Source organism: Podarcis cretensis (genome assembly GCF_951804945.1).
Source record: "Podarcis cretensis genome assembly, chromosome: 2".
NCBI lineage: Eukaryota > Metazoa > Chordata > Lepidosauria > Squamata > Lacertidae > Podarcis > Podarcis cretensis.
In genome coordinates, this window is record NC_137171.1 from 44,217,014 (window position 1) to 44,230,614 (window position 13,601).

Here is a 13,601-nt window from a genome sequence, read left to right on the forward strand (position 1 = left end):
AAGACATGTGGGATAGGAACCTTGCTTATTTGCATATTTGGAGAGAACCAGGAAGAGTGAAATATATCCACATCTCCCCTGCTGAGTGTGTCTGGGACTCATTCCTGAAATAAGGGGCAATGCTGTTCAATGGGTGCTAAGTACTTGTAGTTTGAATTAGCAGTTATACTATCACCGTCAATTATTTAGGAAGCATTTACCTGTGGATTTTTTATGCTAAAATAGTATGCAACTTTACTGAAAGTTGTATGTCCAGTTACTCCTCTTTAGTTTTTCTTTAAAGACAAGGAGAGACACTAGTAAGCCAGAATTTACTAAAATTACTGACTGACATGTTTTCATTTGCAAGGACTAATAGATAAAATATCTTTTAGAATTTCCAAACTTGTACAATTGAACTCTCTCTGTCCTCATTTGTGATTCCAAGCATTCAAAGTATTCAAAGGCATGCTGCCTCCAGCACAAAATGAAGTACATAGGCTTAATGACTAGTATCCTTCTCCTCCATGAATTTATCTAAATTGTAAAGCTGTCCAAAAGCGTGGCCATCACTGCATCTAGTGGGTTCAAATGCCATAGTTTTAACCATGTGCTCTTTGAATAAATACTTTATTTTGTCTGTCCCGTATCTTCCCATTTTCAGCTTCACTGGATGGACCTGACTTCTAGTATTAAAAGAGAGGAAGAAAAACCTTTCCCCACACCTCATAATCTTATGCTGCTCCTATGTCCCCACCATCATTCCATTTCTAGTCTTCCCTTGTTACCATTTTCAGTCTCTTTCTTTGTCTCCCTCCACCAGCATTTAGGCTACATGCTCTTCTGATGAGCAATCTGTCATTTTTTGTTTATATTAGGAGGCAAAATGCATGCTAGTGTTTATCACACATTTTTTAAATTGTGCTGAGCACTGGCTATGTTTTGTTTTTATATCAGGAAAATGTTGTGCAGGAAGTGGGGGGGGAATGCTTTCCTGCCTTGACTCTTTTTCTGCCAATAACAACCCCCCCCCCCAATTTCTATTTGCCCTGAATAAGCTATTTGGGTGGCGCTGTGGGTAAAACCTCAGAGCCTAGGACTTGCCGATCGCATGGTCGGCGGTTCGAATCCCCGCGGAGTGAGCTCCCGTTGTTCGGTCCCAGCTCCTGCCCACCTAGCAGTTTGAAAGCACCCTTAAGTGCAAGTAGATAAATAGGCACCGCTTTATAGCGGGAAGGTAAACGGTGTTTCCGTGTGCTGCTCTGGTGCCGGTCGCCGGAGCAGCTTCGTCACGCTGGCCACGTGACCCGGAAGTGTCTGCGGACAGCGCTGGCTCCCAGCCTCTAGAGTGAGATGAGCGCACAACCCTAGAGTCTGTCAAGACTGGCCCGTACGGGCAGGGGTACCTTTACCTTTTTAAGCTATTTGCAGTGAACAGCACCTTCTGGGGAATTAGCTTGGGAGGACAGTTTGCAAAAGACAGTGGCCCTGATCTGGAATGAGACCCCACTTTTTGTGGAGTTGGGCTGTTTGGACTTTAGTCTGTAAAGTACATTGTGCACAACAAATTAAGGTATAAAATGCTGGGAACGAGCTTTTGAATGAGGAGATGATGAAAAGGGAAGAACTGGTGATGTGTATTGATTTACTTGCCTCTTTCTTCTTTAGAATATCTAAGTAAGTGTTCTCTAAAGGCTTTTATCTAACATTTAAACCTTAATTGACCGCAATAAAGGTATTGTCTCACTTGTTCAGGGCAAAAAATAAATAAAAATAAATCGCTGGTTTTCTTCCCCCATCTGTTTTTCTGATAATGCTGCTTCTAACTACTTCAGTTCCCCTATCAAATCCCTTTCCTGTGAGTTAACTTTTCTGTGCCTCTTGGTGAGGTAAATAGTGCTTTGCTCCTCCTCTCTTTTAGAGCTGTTTACGGACCATTACACACATGGCATAGAAGCTGTTGAGGGTTTGTTTTGAGTATGTGCCAGATACTTACACCTTACGCTGCAGCTGGAACTCCAGATAACACTGTTTGCTTAGGCCTTATTAATGCTCATTCTATTTCTGTGACCTCAGATCTGTTTCCTGGGCCAAGGCAGCTGTTCCACTGCTGTTGTTGTACATGTCTTCCTTATCCCCTCCTAAACATAGGCATGATTTGCAAAGGGAAAAGAGAAGATTTAGCCAGATGATGGGCAACTCTGGGGAGTAAGGAATGGGATTCAAGACCTGAAAGGCATTCACCTGGTACTCAGGAGTGCTTTTATTTTAAATAAAAATACAAGCTATTAATTTAATTATTTTTATTTTTTTAAAATTAATTTATGATTAACCTTCTAATTTAATGATAAATCACATCTGTCAGGAAAAGAGGGAGGGAAATGCCATTTCAAAAGGTTGTACAAACACAGTAGCGTATGTTATAACATTGTAAAATATATTTGTGGGTTTGGGATTATTTTAAGGGCTGCTGTTGTTACTTTATTGCAAAATGCACCCAGTGGTTGATAGACTTGCTGCCAAGACAAAATTAGCAAATTTTGACACACAAGGTAAATCACGTGCATTTTCAAATGTTTTTCTTTCAAAGTTGGAATTTTAATTTCCCTCGAGTTTTTGGCATAATGAGTTTTGGCAACAGTAATGGTGTTTAGTAAAAGTACCAGAGGATCTAACTGAATTGAACTTGGGTATAGTTTTTATGGGTTATCATGACACAGATGACCACAGGTCACAGATTTTTGTCCTCAATATGGTCGTCTCTGAACTTGCAAAAGGCTGTAAGATTTTCTTTGGGAAGCAACTGTTTCCATGTGCCATGGAATTTCATAAATAAAAGAATATATTTTGAGACTAGACTTCAGACAATACAAATCCACTTCTATAACAGAGGAATTGGCTGGCTTGTGTCTGTATTTGGTATACCTTCTCATTGTAAAGCGAACACTGCCCTGTATCCAGCCACAAAAGGTTAGGAATGGTCTGGTTCATGAATGCTGAAAGGGGTGGATAGCAACAGAGATAAAACAGCATCTCTCCCCATCCCTCCCTGTCAAAGATTTGTGCTTTTATCCATGGTAGGTGGGGGTGCCACAGGAAGATGAGATGCATTCTTGGGGCCCATTCATATATTGGCTTAATGTGGACTGTGAACTCTAGTGCTTCTTTTCCTAGTGCGAACCCCAAAATGGCACCAGGGGTTGAGGGGAGCTCTACAACATGAACAACTGGAGGGAGGCGGGGAGAAAGATCAAAATCTGGATCTGCTGCCCTGGTGAATACATTGTCCCATTGCTGCCTGGCCATGGTTAGGGTTGCTCTGTTACTAGAAAGCAAGTCCCATTCAACTTGTAGGACTTGCTTGTGTGTAACACATTAAAGTGTTCATAAGTGACACAGAAAACTCGTACGTCCCCTAGTTGTACAGTACTTAAAAGAAGCCCATAGTTGTGTATCTAATGTATAAACAACAATTTTAAAAATTTGAATGACAAGTCTCTAACTATATGGCTGTTTAATTTATGTGAGCTGGCAGGTGCATGTTTTCTGCTTGGGTCTTACATAGGCATATTAGTGCAATTACAGAACATCAAACCATCCAGGATCTCTTCTTTGACATGTAACCAAGGCTAGCCCTGTTATGAAGTATAGTGGGACTGTTGTGTCAGGTGGAAAATTTGAGGCTTAGGAAAGTCACAACTGTCACAGGTTTGACTTTATTCAAGGGCACAATCTGGTGAAGGATAAATCTCTTCCACTGAAATCCATGGTCTTAAAGTGGCTATATTGTGTATATTGTGCTTGTGTGTGTGTGTGTGTGTGTGTGTGTGTATATATGTTTATTTTACTGAGGGAGCCCATCTGGTTTTGTTATCACAGGCACCAAAAGACATCTTGGTGCCTCATTTGTGGGGTGTAAGTGGTGTAAATGATCTTTTCTGAACATGCCTAACGTGGATTGCTGTAATGTTGTTAGGGAAGCATACAGCATTGCTATAGCTGTTTTGGTGTCTCCTGTGAAAGTGTCCTTCGTGGTGAAATCAAAAAGGGAGTTTCAAGGATGGAGAGTGAAGCGAAGGTGACTAAGAGAGAAAGAGACATCAGAGTGAGTAAAATGGCAGAGCTAGAACCTTGGATTGAAAGGGAAAGGGATTATAAGGAAGGATTCTTGATAATAGTTGTGATACAGTAAGCGCATAAAGCAGACTGGACAGTTGTAAACGATGAGCAGAAAAAAGAACTTCATAAAAATGCATGGTAGCATCCGCACTGAACCCTGTGATTCATAAAAGTTTCTTACATTCTCACAGATAGTTGTTACTGCTGCCACCACTAGAATTATTATTAGAGTGTAAATATGTATATGTATAGGACACAGGTGGCGCTGTGGGTTAAACCACAGAGCCTAGGACTTGCCGATCAGAAGGCTGGCGGTTCGAATCCCCACGACGGGGTGAGCTCCTGTTGCTCGGTCCCTGCTCCTGCCAACCTAGCAGTTCGAAAGCACGTCAAAGTGCAAGTAGATAAATAGGTACCGCTCTGGCGGGAAGGTAAATGGCGTTTCCATGCGCTGCTCTGGTTCGCCAGAAGCGGCTTAGTCATGCTGGCCACATGACCCGGAAGCTGTAGGCCAGCTCCCTTGGCCAATAAAGCGAGATGAGCGTCACAACCCCAGAGTCGGTCACGACTGGACCTAATGGTCAGGGGTCCCTTTACCTTTATGTATATGTATATTTACTGAAGAAGAAAAGCAGCATTTTGAAATACATCCAGGAATATTATTTAAACAGTATATCGCTTCCTTTGGATTAATTTAGGGTACAAAATCCTAACTGGATTTTCGGTCGTCAGTTCCAAGAATATTTCCACCTGTGCTTCTTGCTCTCTGTTTATCCCCACCCCACCCCCCAGCCATCAGTATCTCAGCAACATTATGTCTCTCAGTCCCAACAATGGGCACTTTCAACCATTCAGATTAAAAAAAAATAATCAAAGCCAACGTTGCATTTTCCTCTCTTTGAAGATAAAGGACTAGTGGGGACAAATGCTCATCTCCGAGCTTCCTTTTAATTAACATGAAGATAAAATATCAGCTTCCCTTGCGCAGGTGGTGACATGCACCAATGAACGTCCCCCCCCCCCCGGACATTCTGCCTGGTTTCTTAGGACCATGTACAGTGGATTGGGAAAGCAGAGGGAGGGGGGAAACACAAGCCAGAGTTGGGGTAGTTGAGATGGAAATGGAAGAGCAAGCCTTGATAATATGGCTGTCTGCCTGGAGCAGCCATTCTGTCAACAGGAGAGATGGGAAGGGAAGCAGAGCACACTCCTCCCTCAGCTCTGCTGTGGAAGGCCAGCTCCATCGGGCCTTCTCTCCCACAAGTGTCACCTGTGGGCAGCCCTTCCGCCAGTCTGCCTCAGTGGGAGAGCTAGGAAGCAGGGCCGGAAGCGCAGCTCCTTCGATCAGGCACCTCCTATTCTTGAATTGTTCCAGCTGGCCATTAGAATAATAATAATAATAATAATAATAATAATAATAATAATAATAATTTATTATTTATACCCCACCCATCTGGCTGGGCCTCCCCAGCCACTCTGGGCGGCTTCCATAGAAACCAAAAATACAGTAAAATATCACACGTTAAAACTTCCCTGAACAGGGCTGCCTTAAGATGTCTTCTGAATGTCAGGTAGTTGTTTATCACTTTGACATCTGCTGGAAGGGCGTTCCACAGGGCGGGCGCCACTACCGAGAAGGCCCTCTGCCTGGTTCCCTGTAGCTTTGCTTCTCGCAGTGAGGGAACCGCCAGAAGGCCCTCGGCGCTGGACTTCAGCGTCCGGGCATAACGATGGGGGTGGAGACGCTCCTTCAGGTATACTGGACCGAGGCCGTTTAGGGCTTTAAAGGTCAGCACCATTACTTTGAATTGTGCTCAGAAACGTACTGGGAGCCAATGTAGGTCTTTCAAGACCGGTGTTATATGGTCTCGGCAGCCGCCCCCAGTTACCAGTCAAGCTGCCGCATTCTGGATTAGTTGTAGAAGAACAAGTGTTTGAGAATTGGTGCCTGAGTTTGGTTTCTCCCCCACCCTTCCCTCCCTTATGGGTTGTGTTTTCTTAAATGGTAAGCCACGTGCGGGCAGGGCCTGTCTTCTTTTAATTAATCACATGTAAGCCACTCAGGGGAGCCATTTTGGCTGAAGAGTGGGGTATTAATGCTTTGTATATGGTAAATAAAATAAAATATTTTGGAGAGGGAAGAGCAGGGTTTGTCGGCTGACTGGATTTAAAGGAGAGGGAGAAATCGAGGTGATGCTTAATGACGTTATTGATAAGAGGTTGTGGGTGAGACAGAAGATTTATATTTTAGGCATAGGTGAATTTATGCATAGATTCTGATATGTCTCTGGACTTCCCCACCCAGCAATAGGGGTGTAGACATAGAGGACTAAGAAGAAAGCTTTATAGATCCGAGAGAGAGGATGGTAGAAGCCTTTGAAACCTCTGCCAAACACTATGGATTGGGGAGATGTGCTATAGTCAGATCACCCCCCTCTCAGCTATATGAGAGAGATGCTGAGTAAACTATTCTGAAGGCAGGAAACTATTCTGACCAAAAAAATGAAGACAGTCACGGTTGGGTGGGTGGAGAAGTGGCAAGAGAGAGAAAATTACTGCTGAGTATCCACAGTTTTTGGAGAACAGGGATGTGAAATCTGGGTGGCCACATGGCAAAGAGGACAGTACTCCCACAACCATAATTGTTGTACTGAAATTCTCTCTTCTACATGGAGATTTGGGGCAAGGTGTCATCAGTACAGTGGTGATGCCCAGCTCTATTTCTCTGTAACATCAGGAGAGGCCATGCAATCCCTGGTGTGGTGCCTGAATTTGCTGGTGGGCAGGATGAGGGCCAGCAAACTGACTCGTGAATCCAGGCAAGATGGAGGTGCTGTGGGTGATCGGTCCCCAGGTCAAGATAAGCAGTCAATTGCCTGTTTTGGTTGGGATTGTACTGTCAAGGATTCTTTAGCTGTAATTCCTGCATTTCAGAGGGTTGGGTTAGATGATCCTTTAGGGCCCTTCCAACTCTGCAGTTCTATGCGGCTGTTCCTCTGTCCATCTCTGTCACTAGAGGCCCACGTGATCTCACTGAATTTGAGTGTTTTTTTGCCAGCTTCACCTGTTAAGAGACTATCACTATTCCTGGACCAGGGTAACCTGGCCACTTTTGTCCATGTGATGGTAACCTCTAGACCATGTGTAGGCAAACTAAGGCCTGGGGGCCAGATCTGGCCCAATCACCTTCTAAATCCGGCCTGTGGGCGGTCCAGGAATCATCGTATTTTTACATGAGTAGAATGTGTGCTTTTATTTAAAATGCATCTCTGGGTTATTTGTGGGGCATAGGAATTCATTCATCCCCCCCCCCCCAAAAAAATATGGTCTGGCCCCCCACAAGGTCCGAGGGACAGTTTGCTGACCCCTGCTCTAGACTCAATGATTGCAATGCACCCTATGTGGGGCTGCCCTTGAGACTGACCCAGAAATTGCAGCAAGTGCAAAGTGTGACAGCTTGACTGCTTATTGAGGCAGATGACCACCATTATACTATGCTGCTGCTGAAAAATAAAAATCACTGGTTGCAAGTTAGCTACTGGGCTGTCTGCTGCACAACAGCACTTCCTCTCCTTGTGTACTGCCCCCAATTTGTTCCCCTTCCCCTAACTCTCCAGAGTATATTTGGGGTGGGGGAGAGCAGAGGGAGAGGAAGTCCCGTTGCATAGGAGGAAACCCTTGCACTAATGGGGCAGTTTCGTTGGATGCAGCCCTCAGTGTCCTTCTTGGAGGGAACAGCTTGCTGGAACGCTGAGCAGGTCCCACTTGTCTTCAAATGACATTTCAGATCACTGGCTTGTGTTGTCGTGGGACTCAGGGAAACTAATGAGGAAAAGAGGACAACGTAAAGTATCAGGAGACTGAAATAAATTTTGAGGGCAGAGCTGTAAGTGGAACAGCTTGTCAGACTTTCCTTCTGACGGTGGGATAGTCAAAGGTACTAAGCTCAGGCACTGCAGGTAGTGCCTTCAACAAAAGAAGAGTGGCAGATGAAGATGATGGACTTTGCAGAACTGGTGATGCTGACAGGAAAAATCCGAAACCAGCATGATCAAGTATTCCAAAAGGACTGGAATAAATTTATACGATACAGTGGACGCTCGGGTTGCAAACGTGATCCGTGTGGGATGCACGTTCGCAACCTGCAGTGGCGCATCTGTGATTTAGCGCTTCTGCGCATGTGCAACTGCCAAAACCTGGAAGTAACCCGTTCCAGTACTTCCAGGTTTCGGCAGTCTGTAACCTAAAAAAACACAACCTGAAGCATCTGTAAGCCCGAGGTATGACTGTATTTGAAAGATTACTGTAAGCAATTAACATCACTGGCAGGGTTGTCTGAAGACTTGCAATGATAAATTTTCTATCTTTCTATATTTATTTAAATTTTGTGCCATTTTGTAATGAGTGTAATTAGAAGTGGAAAACGTACAAAATGCAATGATATAAAGGTTAATTTTGAAAGCCATGAGGTTGTGGGGAAGGAAGTCGATAGGCTCTAAAGAGGCAAAGTGGATAATGACGATGGAGAGCGGCGCTGTATTGGGTAGGATTTGGAGCTAGCAGGGATGACCGAGTAATTTATTGCTAAGGTTGGCTTTCCTCTTGAAAAAGTTGATTCCCTTTGCTGTGTTTTATTACTGTATTTCTCGGTGGTGAGAGTGCCCTCTTGTGGCCAATACTTATCTAGACAGCTATGGCAGGTGCTGCAATGCCTGGGTGAGATGGCAGTTACGTGGTTTGGGTCTGGGTGGTGGTTGTTGTTTTTCATAGCAAGCTAAGAGACAGTCTAAGGCCTGATGTTGGGTTTGTACTGGCAACAGAAATTCCCTCAGGGCCTAATTATCTTTTGTTTATTTTTAGTTGCTGTACAAAATCTCCCAAGGGCTACAAACAAACCAAAAAAAGAACCAAAAAGCCAATCGCCATCCAGGTCTGAAGACAAAACCCAGAATCCTCTTGGCCTTCTCATTCTGACCTCCCCACTCTTTTCAACTTCCCTCCTGTCAGCCGTACATGGCTAACCCGGACAAGCACCTGGAATTGGGAGAATTCCTTAACTTTATTCCACATATAGACCAAATTCTGCCCTCTGAGAAGAAACAGCTTTGTTCATTCACAACTCCCTAATTTATTACCTTAGATTACTTACAGGCCTGTGTAGGTAAAAGTGGGTGGATAGCTTCTCCTGTCAAATTAAGGGAGTGTTCTGAAGCAGCCAGGGACTTGGGTGGAATTGCTTTGAGTAAGCCAGTTTGAAAAAAGAGAGCCTATATTTCTATGCAGCCACTATATCTAGCCAATCTGCTTCACTTTTTCTTTTCTCCCCTTGTGTTCTGTGTCCACAGCTACCCCTTGGGCGGGCAGCCAGCCAGGCAGAAACCTCTGGGGTCTCCACCCAAGTCCCATGGATGGCGAGGCGTGCTGTGGTCCGAGCATCCCTTCTGTCCCCTCCCAGCTACTATGAAGCTGTGCACGATGGGCGTGGGCCTACTAGCCCCGAGTACCCTTTCCTTGGCAGCTGGTACCACTACATGGGCCAGGAGCCCCTCTCATACAAGCGGCGTGGAGGCGTGGTGGATCACCGTGACATCATCATGGCTCACCAGGCCCACAAGATCCACAACACACCCCAGGCACAGCGGAAGGAGTGGGAGTGAGTATGCTCGGATTCTGTTGTTGAGCTGTAGCTGTTCCTGAGTTTCTCTCACGTAGGCCTGAAGCCATGCCACTTACTGCCTGCCTCCTCCCTCCCCTCGCTGGAAGGCTCCCCAAGTCTGTCCTTTCCATACTCCATTGCTAGGCACACACTCCCAGCCACTGCCAGGCCTCTTAACTTTCCCTCCTCTTCATTACCTTGATCTTCCACCTATTTGTGACTCCTTCATTGTTCTGCTGATTCCTGTCAGTCTGTACCAACAGCACTTTTCCAGAAAGCAAGACCTGTTCTCTCCTTTGTTGCTGATGTTCTGATGCTTCCCAAGATTTCTGCTGAATGAATCAGGCTCTGGTACCGTATTGGGGACTAAACCCTATAACTCTGCTATGTTTGTTCCTTTTGAAATAGGATCTTGACATTCTGCACTTCTGGTGGCTTGTGCTGTTGGTTTTAAGAGTGGTGCCAGCAGGGGTATGAAACACTTGCATATGAGCTCTGAAGTAAGCCCCATTCCCATTTACTGGTAGTTCAGTGGGGCTCCCCAAGAATGCCACGTACAAGATTGCAGCCTAAGTTATACACAGTATTGCAAGACACACCATTTCTGCATAGTTCAAGGACACATTAAAACATGCATGTAATAGATAAGACAATGAAGCTACACAGCCAGACATCAGGGCTTTCAAAGAGTTCTGGTGATTAATAAGCAAAAAGAGGCTCCTGTACGTTTCTGATGAAGTGGGCTCTGCAATAGTATTTGCCACAATTAACCTGTTGGTTTTGCGGAGGGGGGCCCAGGGGTATGCATACCCCTAAACATTTTGTGAATCTAGGTTTGGCCTCATTGAGGGGCAGTATTTCAATATGAGTAGGAAAATGAGAGTACCCCTAAACTTTTTTTGTTTAAAAAAAGCAGGGCATTTAAGTTTACATTACAAACTGATTGCAAACATCACCTATTGGTTTTTGAATCACATGGAAAGACACTAATACTCAGTTTACGTACAGACTAGTTAATTTCTCCCAGGAACTATTAAAGGTAAAGTAAAGGTACCCCTGCCCGTACGGGCCAGTCTTGACAGACTCTGGGTTTGTGCGCCCATCTCACTTAAGAGGCCAGGGGCCAGCGCTGTCCGGAGACACTTCCGGGTCACGTGGCCAGCGTGACATCGCTGCTCTGGCGAGCCAGAGCCGCACACAGAAACGCCGTTTACCTTCCTGCTGGTAAGCGGTCCCTATTTATCTACTTGCACCCAGAGGTGCTTTCGAACTGCTAGGTTGGCAGGCGCTGGGACCGAGCAGCGGGAGCGCACCCCGCCGCAGGGATTCGAACCTGCCGACCTTTCCATTGGCAAGTCCTAGGCGCTGAGGCTTTAACCCACAGCGCCACCTGCGTCCCAGGAACTATTAGGGTTGCATTAAAGGAATTTCCCTGTGCCTATGGCTGCTCTCTTCACTGGCCAGTAGTCTAGATGGACCAGAGATCCCTCTTTAGTCCAGGCAGGATTCTTAAGTATCATTTATTAGGATGGCAGGAATAATGCTACTACAACCTACTTTAGGTCAGTGAAAGCCAGTTCTGGGTCCTGAATCTGATCCGCCAGTTGAAGACAAGTGGTCTGGGCATCTTGAGATAATCTGGGGGAGGCAGATATTTTTCCTGTTGCAGGCCATGTAACACATGTGACCAGAAAAAATGGCCAAAGCAAGGGAGAGCATGGCTATACCTGCACTCCTTCGAACATATTTGCACAGCACTCACATGTGTTCATACAATGCACCTGTCCACTGCAGGTTTCAGTTCATCCTAGTCTTCTATTGCCCATGTGGCTGATTGAAGAGTCTGGGGACCAGAGTAGGCATGACAGAATTCCCACTGTCAAGGCAAGGCAGGTGTCTTACTTGCAAGGCACACTTTCCCTCTACAGAAAATCACCCATATTTCTGATTTTTGTACATCTGTACAATTCTAGCAGCCCAAGCAGCTTCCGTGGCTTTAGAGATTAATTGACCTTCAGGGTAATTATAAGGATGCTATAGGTAAAAGGTAAAGGACCCCTGGAGGATTAAGTCCAATCAAAGGTGACTAATGGGGTATGGCGCTCATCTCGCTTCAGGCTGAGTGAGCCAGTGTTTGTCCACAGACAGCTTTCCGGGTCATGTGGCCAATATGACTAAACTGCTTCTGGCGCAATGGAACACCATGACAGAAACCAGAGAGCACGAAAACGCTGTTTACCTTTCCACTGCAGCGGTACCTATTTATCTACTTCCACTGGTGTGCTCTTGAACTGCTGGGTTGGCAGAAGCTGGGACACAGCAACAGTAGCTCACCCCGCCGCACAAATTTGAACTATTGACCTTCCGATCGGCAAGCCCAGGAGGTTCAGTGGTTTAGAGCACAGCGCCACCCACGTCCCTATAAAGGATGCTATAGATAACTACATGAAACAGTGGGCTTGATAGGCTTGTTGGTTAAAATCTGGGTGTTAGGGAGGTGACTTATCATTGCTGCAAAGTCAAAGGAGGTAGGCCAGTGTGGTCACATTACTTTGCTGTTTAGAAAAGCATTGCTGTGAAGATTTATCCCTACTGCCCAAGCCCTGTTTGGTTACCAGTGGCCAGGAAACACAGAGGGTCTTTTCACTCCGCGTTCCTTTTGGCTAGGGAGACATGGTGCCAAGCTATGTGTGAGGTTAGCCATGTGTTTATACAATCATGCTTAACCTAGATGCTTTGAAGAAAAAGTTGCAGTGGGCCCCCCAATCTGGAATGTGACTGAGGATTTATGCCTCCTCCGCTTGCTGAATATCGCACCCTCCTGGCTGCTTTTTTCCTCCCCAAGTGCTGTTTACTGCAAACAGTACCAGTCAGGTGGTGAAGAATTTCCAGCATCAAAAAGGCAAAGACCACTCAGTTGGGATCAAGACTGTGTTCCAGATCAGGGTCTCATGCCTGCTCATCTCCAATCAGCCAGGTAAAACATGCTGGCTTAAACATGAGAATAACACAGAGCACACATAGTTTGACTCTCACTAACAGGGCTACCCTTCCCCTGATAAAAAGGGAACTTAGTCCGATCTGATTGTTGCACAGAGGGCCAAATCCTGGGAAACTCTTGGGAGCTCATTGTGGAGGAATCCCCCATCTGAGCCAGAAGCCCCAAGTTAATATTGACACTGGCGCTCCCCAACACCCCCGCACTCCCTCATTTTCTTTCCAAGCCATTTCCTTTTTTGCTGCCTCCAAGAAAATCCCATCTTGTTGCCTTGGAAACGCTGATATCTCTAGCAGAGGACTATAGCTTTACTGAGGGCTCAGCCGGCTTGCCTGGGGGTGGGGAGGATCAGAATTGAGGGAAAGGGACACCCCCTTGCTGGGGAGTGAGACAAAACAACAACAACACCCTGCTGTAATGTGGGACTCAGCTGGCACTGGAGAAAGCTGCAGTGACAACCATTGTGAGGCTGCTGTGCAGTTGGTACTCCATAGCCACGTACAGGGATTTCTTGCATAATGTGTGGGTGGGGATAGACCGAGAGCATGGATGTCAACTGAGCAGAGAATGCTTCCGTCTCTCTGCCTCGGCACAGTGCTTTAGCACAGGGATTCCCTGAACACCATCCCACCCAGATCTGAAATGGATAGTGCTTTTCAGATTTGCACTTTTAAAACAGCTTGTGGGACATATGAAATGTTTGCACAACTGAAGTCAGAATGGCTTGGTGATTTGCTTGTGTAACAGTACAGGCTTTCCTGCTCCGTGTCATGAATGCTATAGCAAAAGCATTTTGCATCCTTACCACAAGCATTTCCCCCCACTGTAAAAGAGTAAAAGAACTGCAGC

The 13,601-nt window shown here is 45.6% G+C and overlaps 1 protein-coding gene across 1 annotated transcript in view; it reads left to right on the plus strand.

Annotated features, from left to right (window-relative positions):
- Window positions 1–6,030: 6,030 nt before the first annotated feature.
- The window catches only part of CACNA1A (calcium voltage-gated channel subunit alpha1 A), a 253,604-nt gene continuing 246,033 nt past the window's right edge, over window positions 6,031–13,601 (plus strand). Inside the window, exons 1-2 of the mRNA XM_079966539.1 lie at window positions 6,031–6,103; window positions 9,444–9,751. Coding sequence (XP_079822665.1) covers window positions 6,101–6,103; window positions 9,444–9,751 — 311 coding nt within the window. The 5' untranslated portion in view covers window positions 6,031–6,100. The remainder of the gene's footprint in view (window positions 6,104–9,443; window positions 9,752–13,601) is intronic.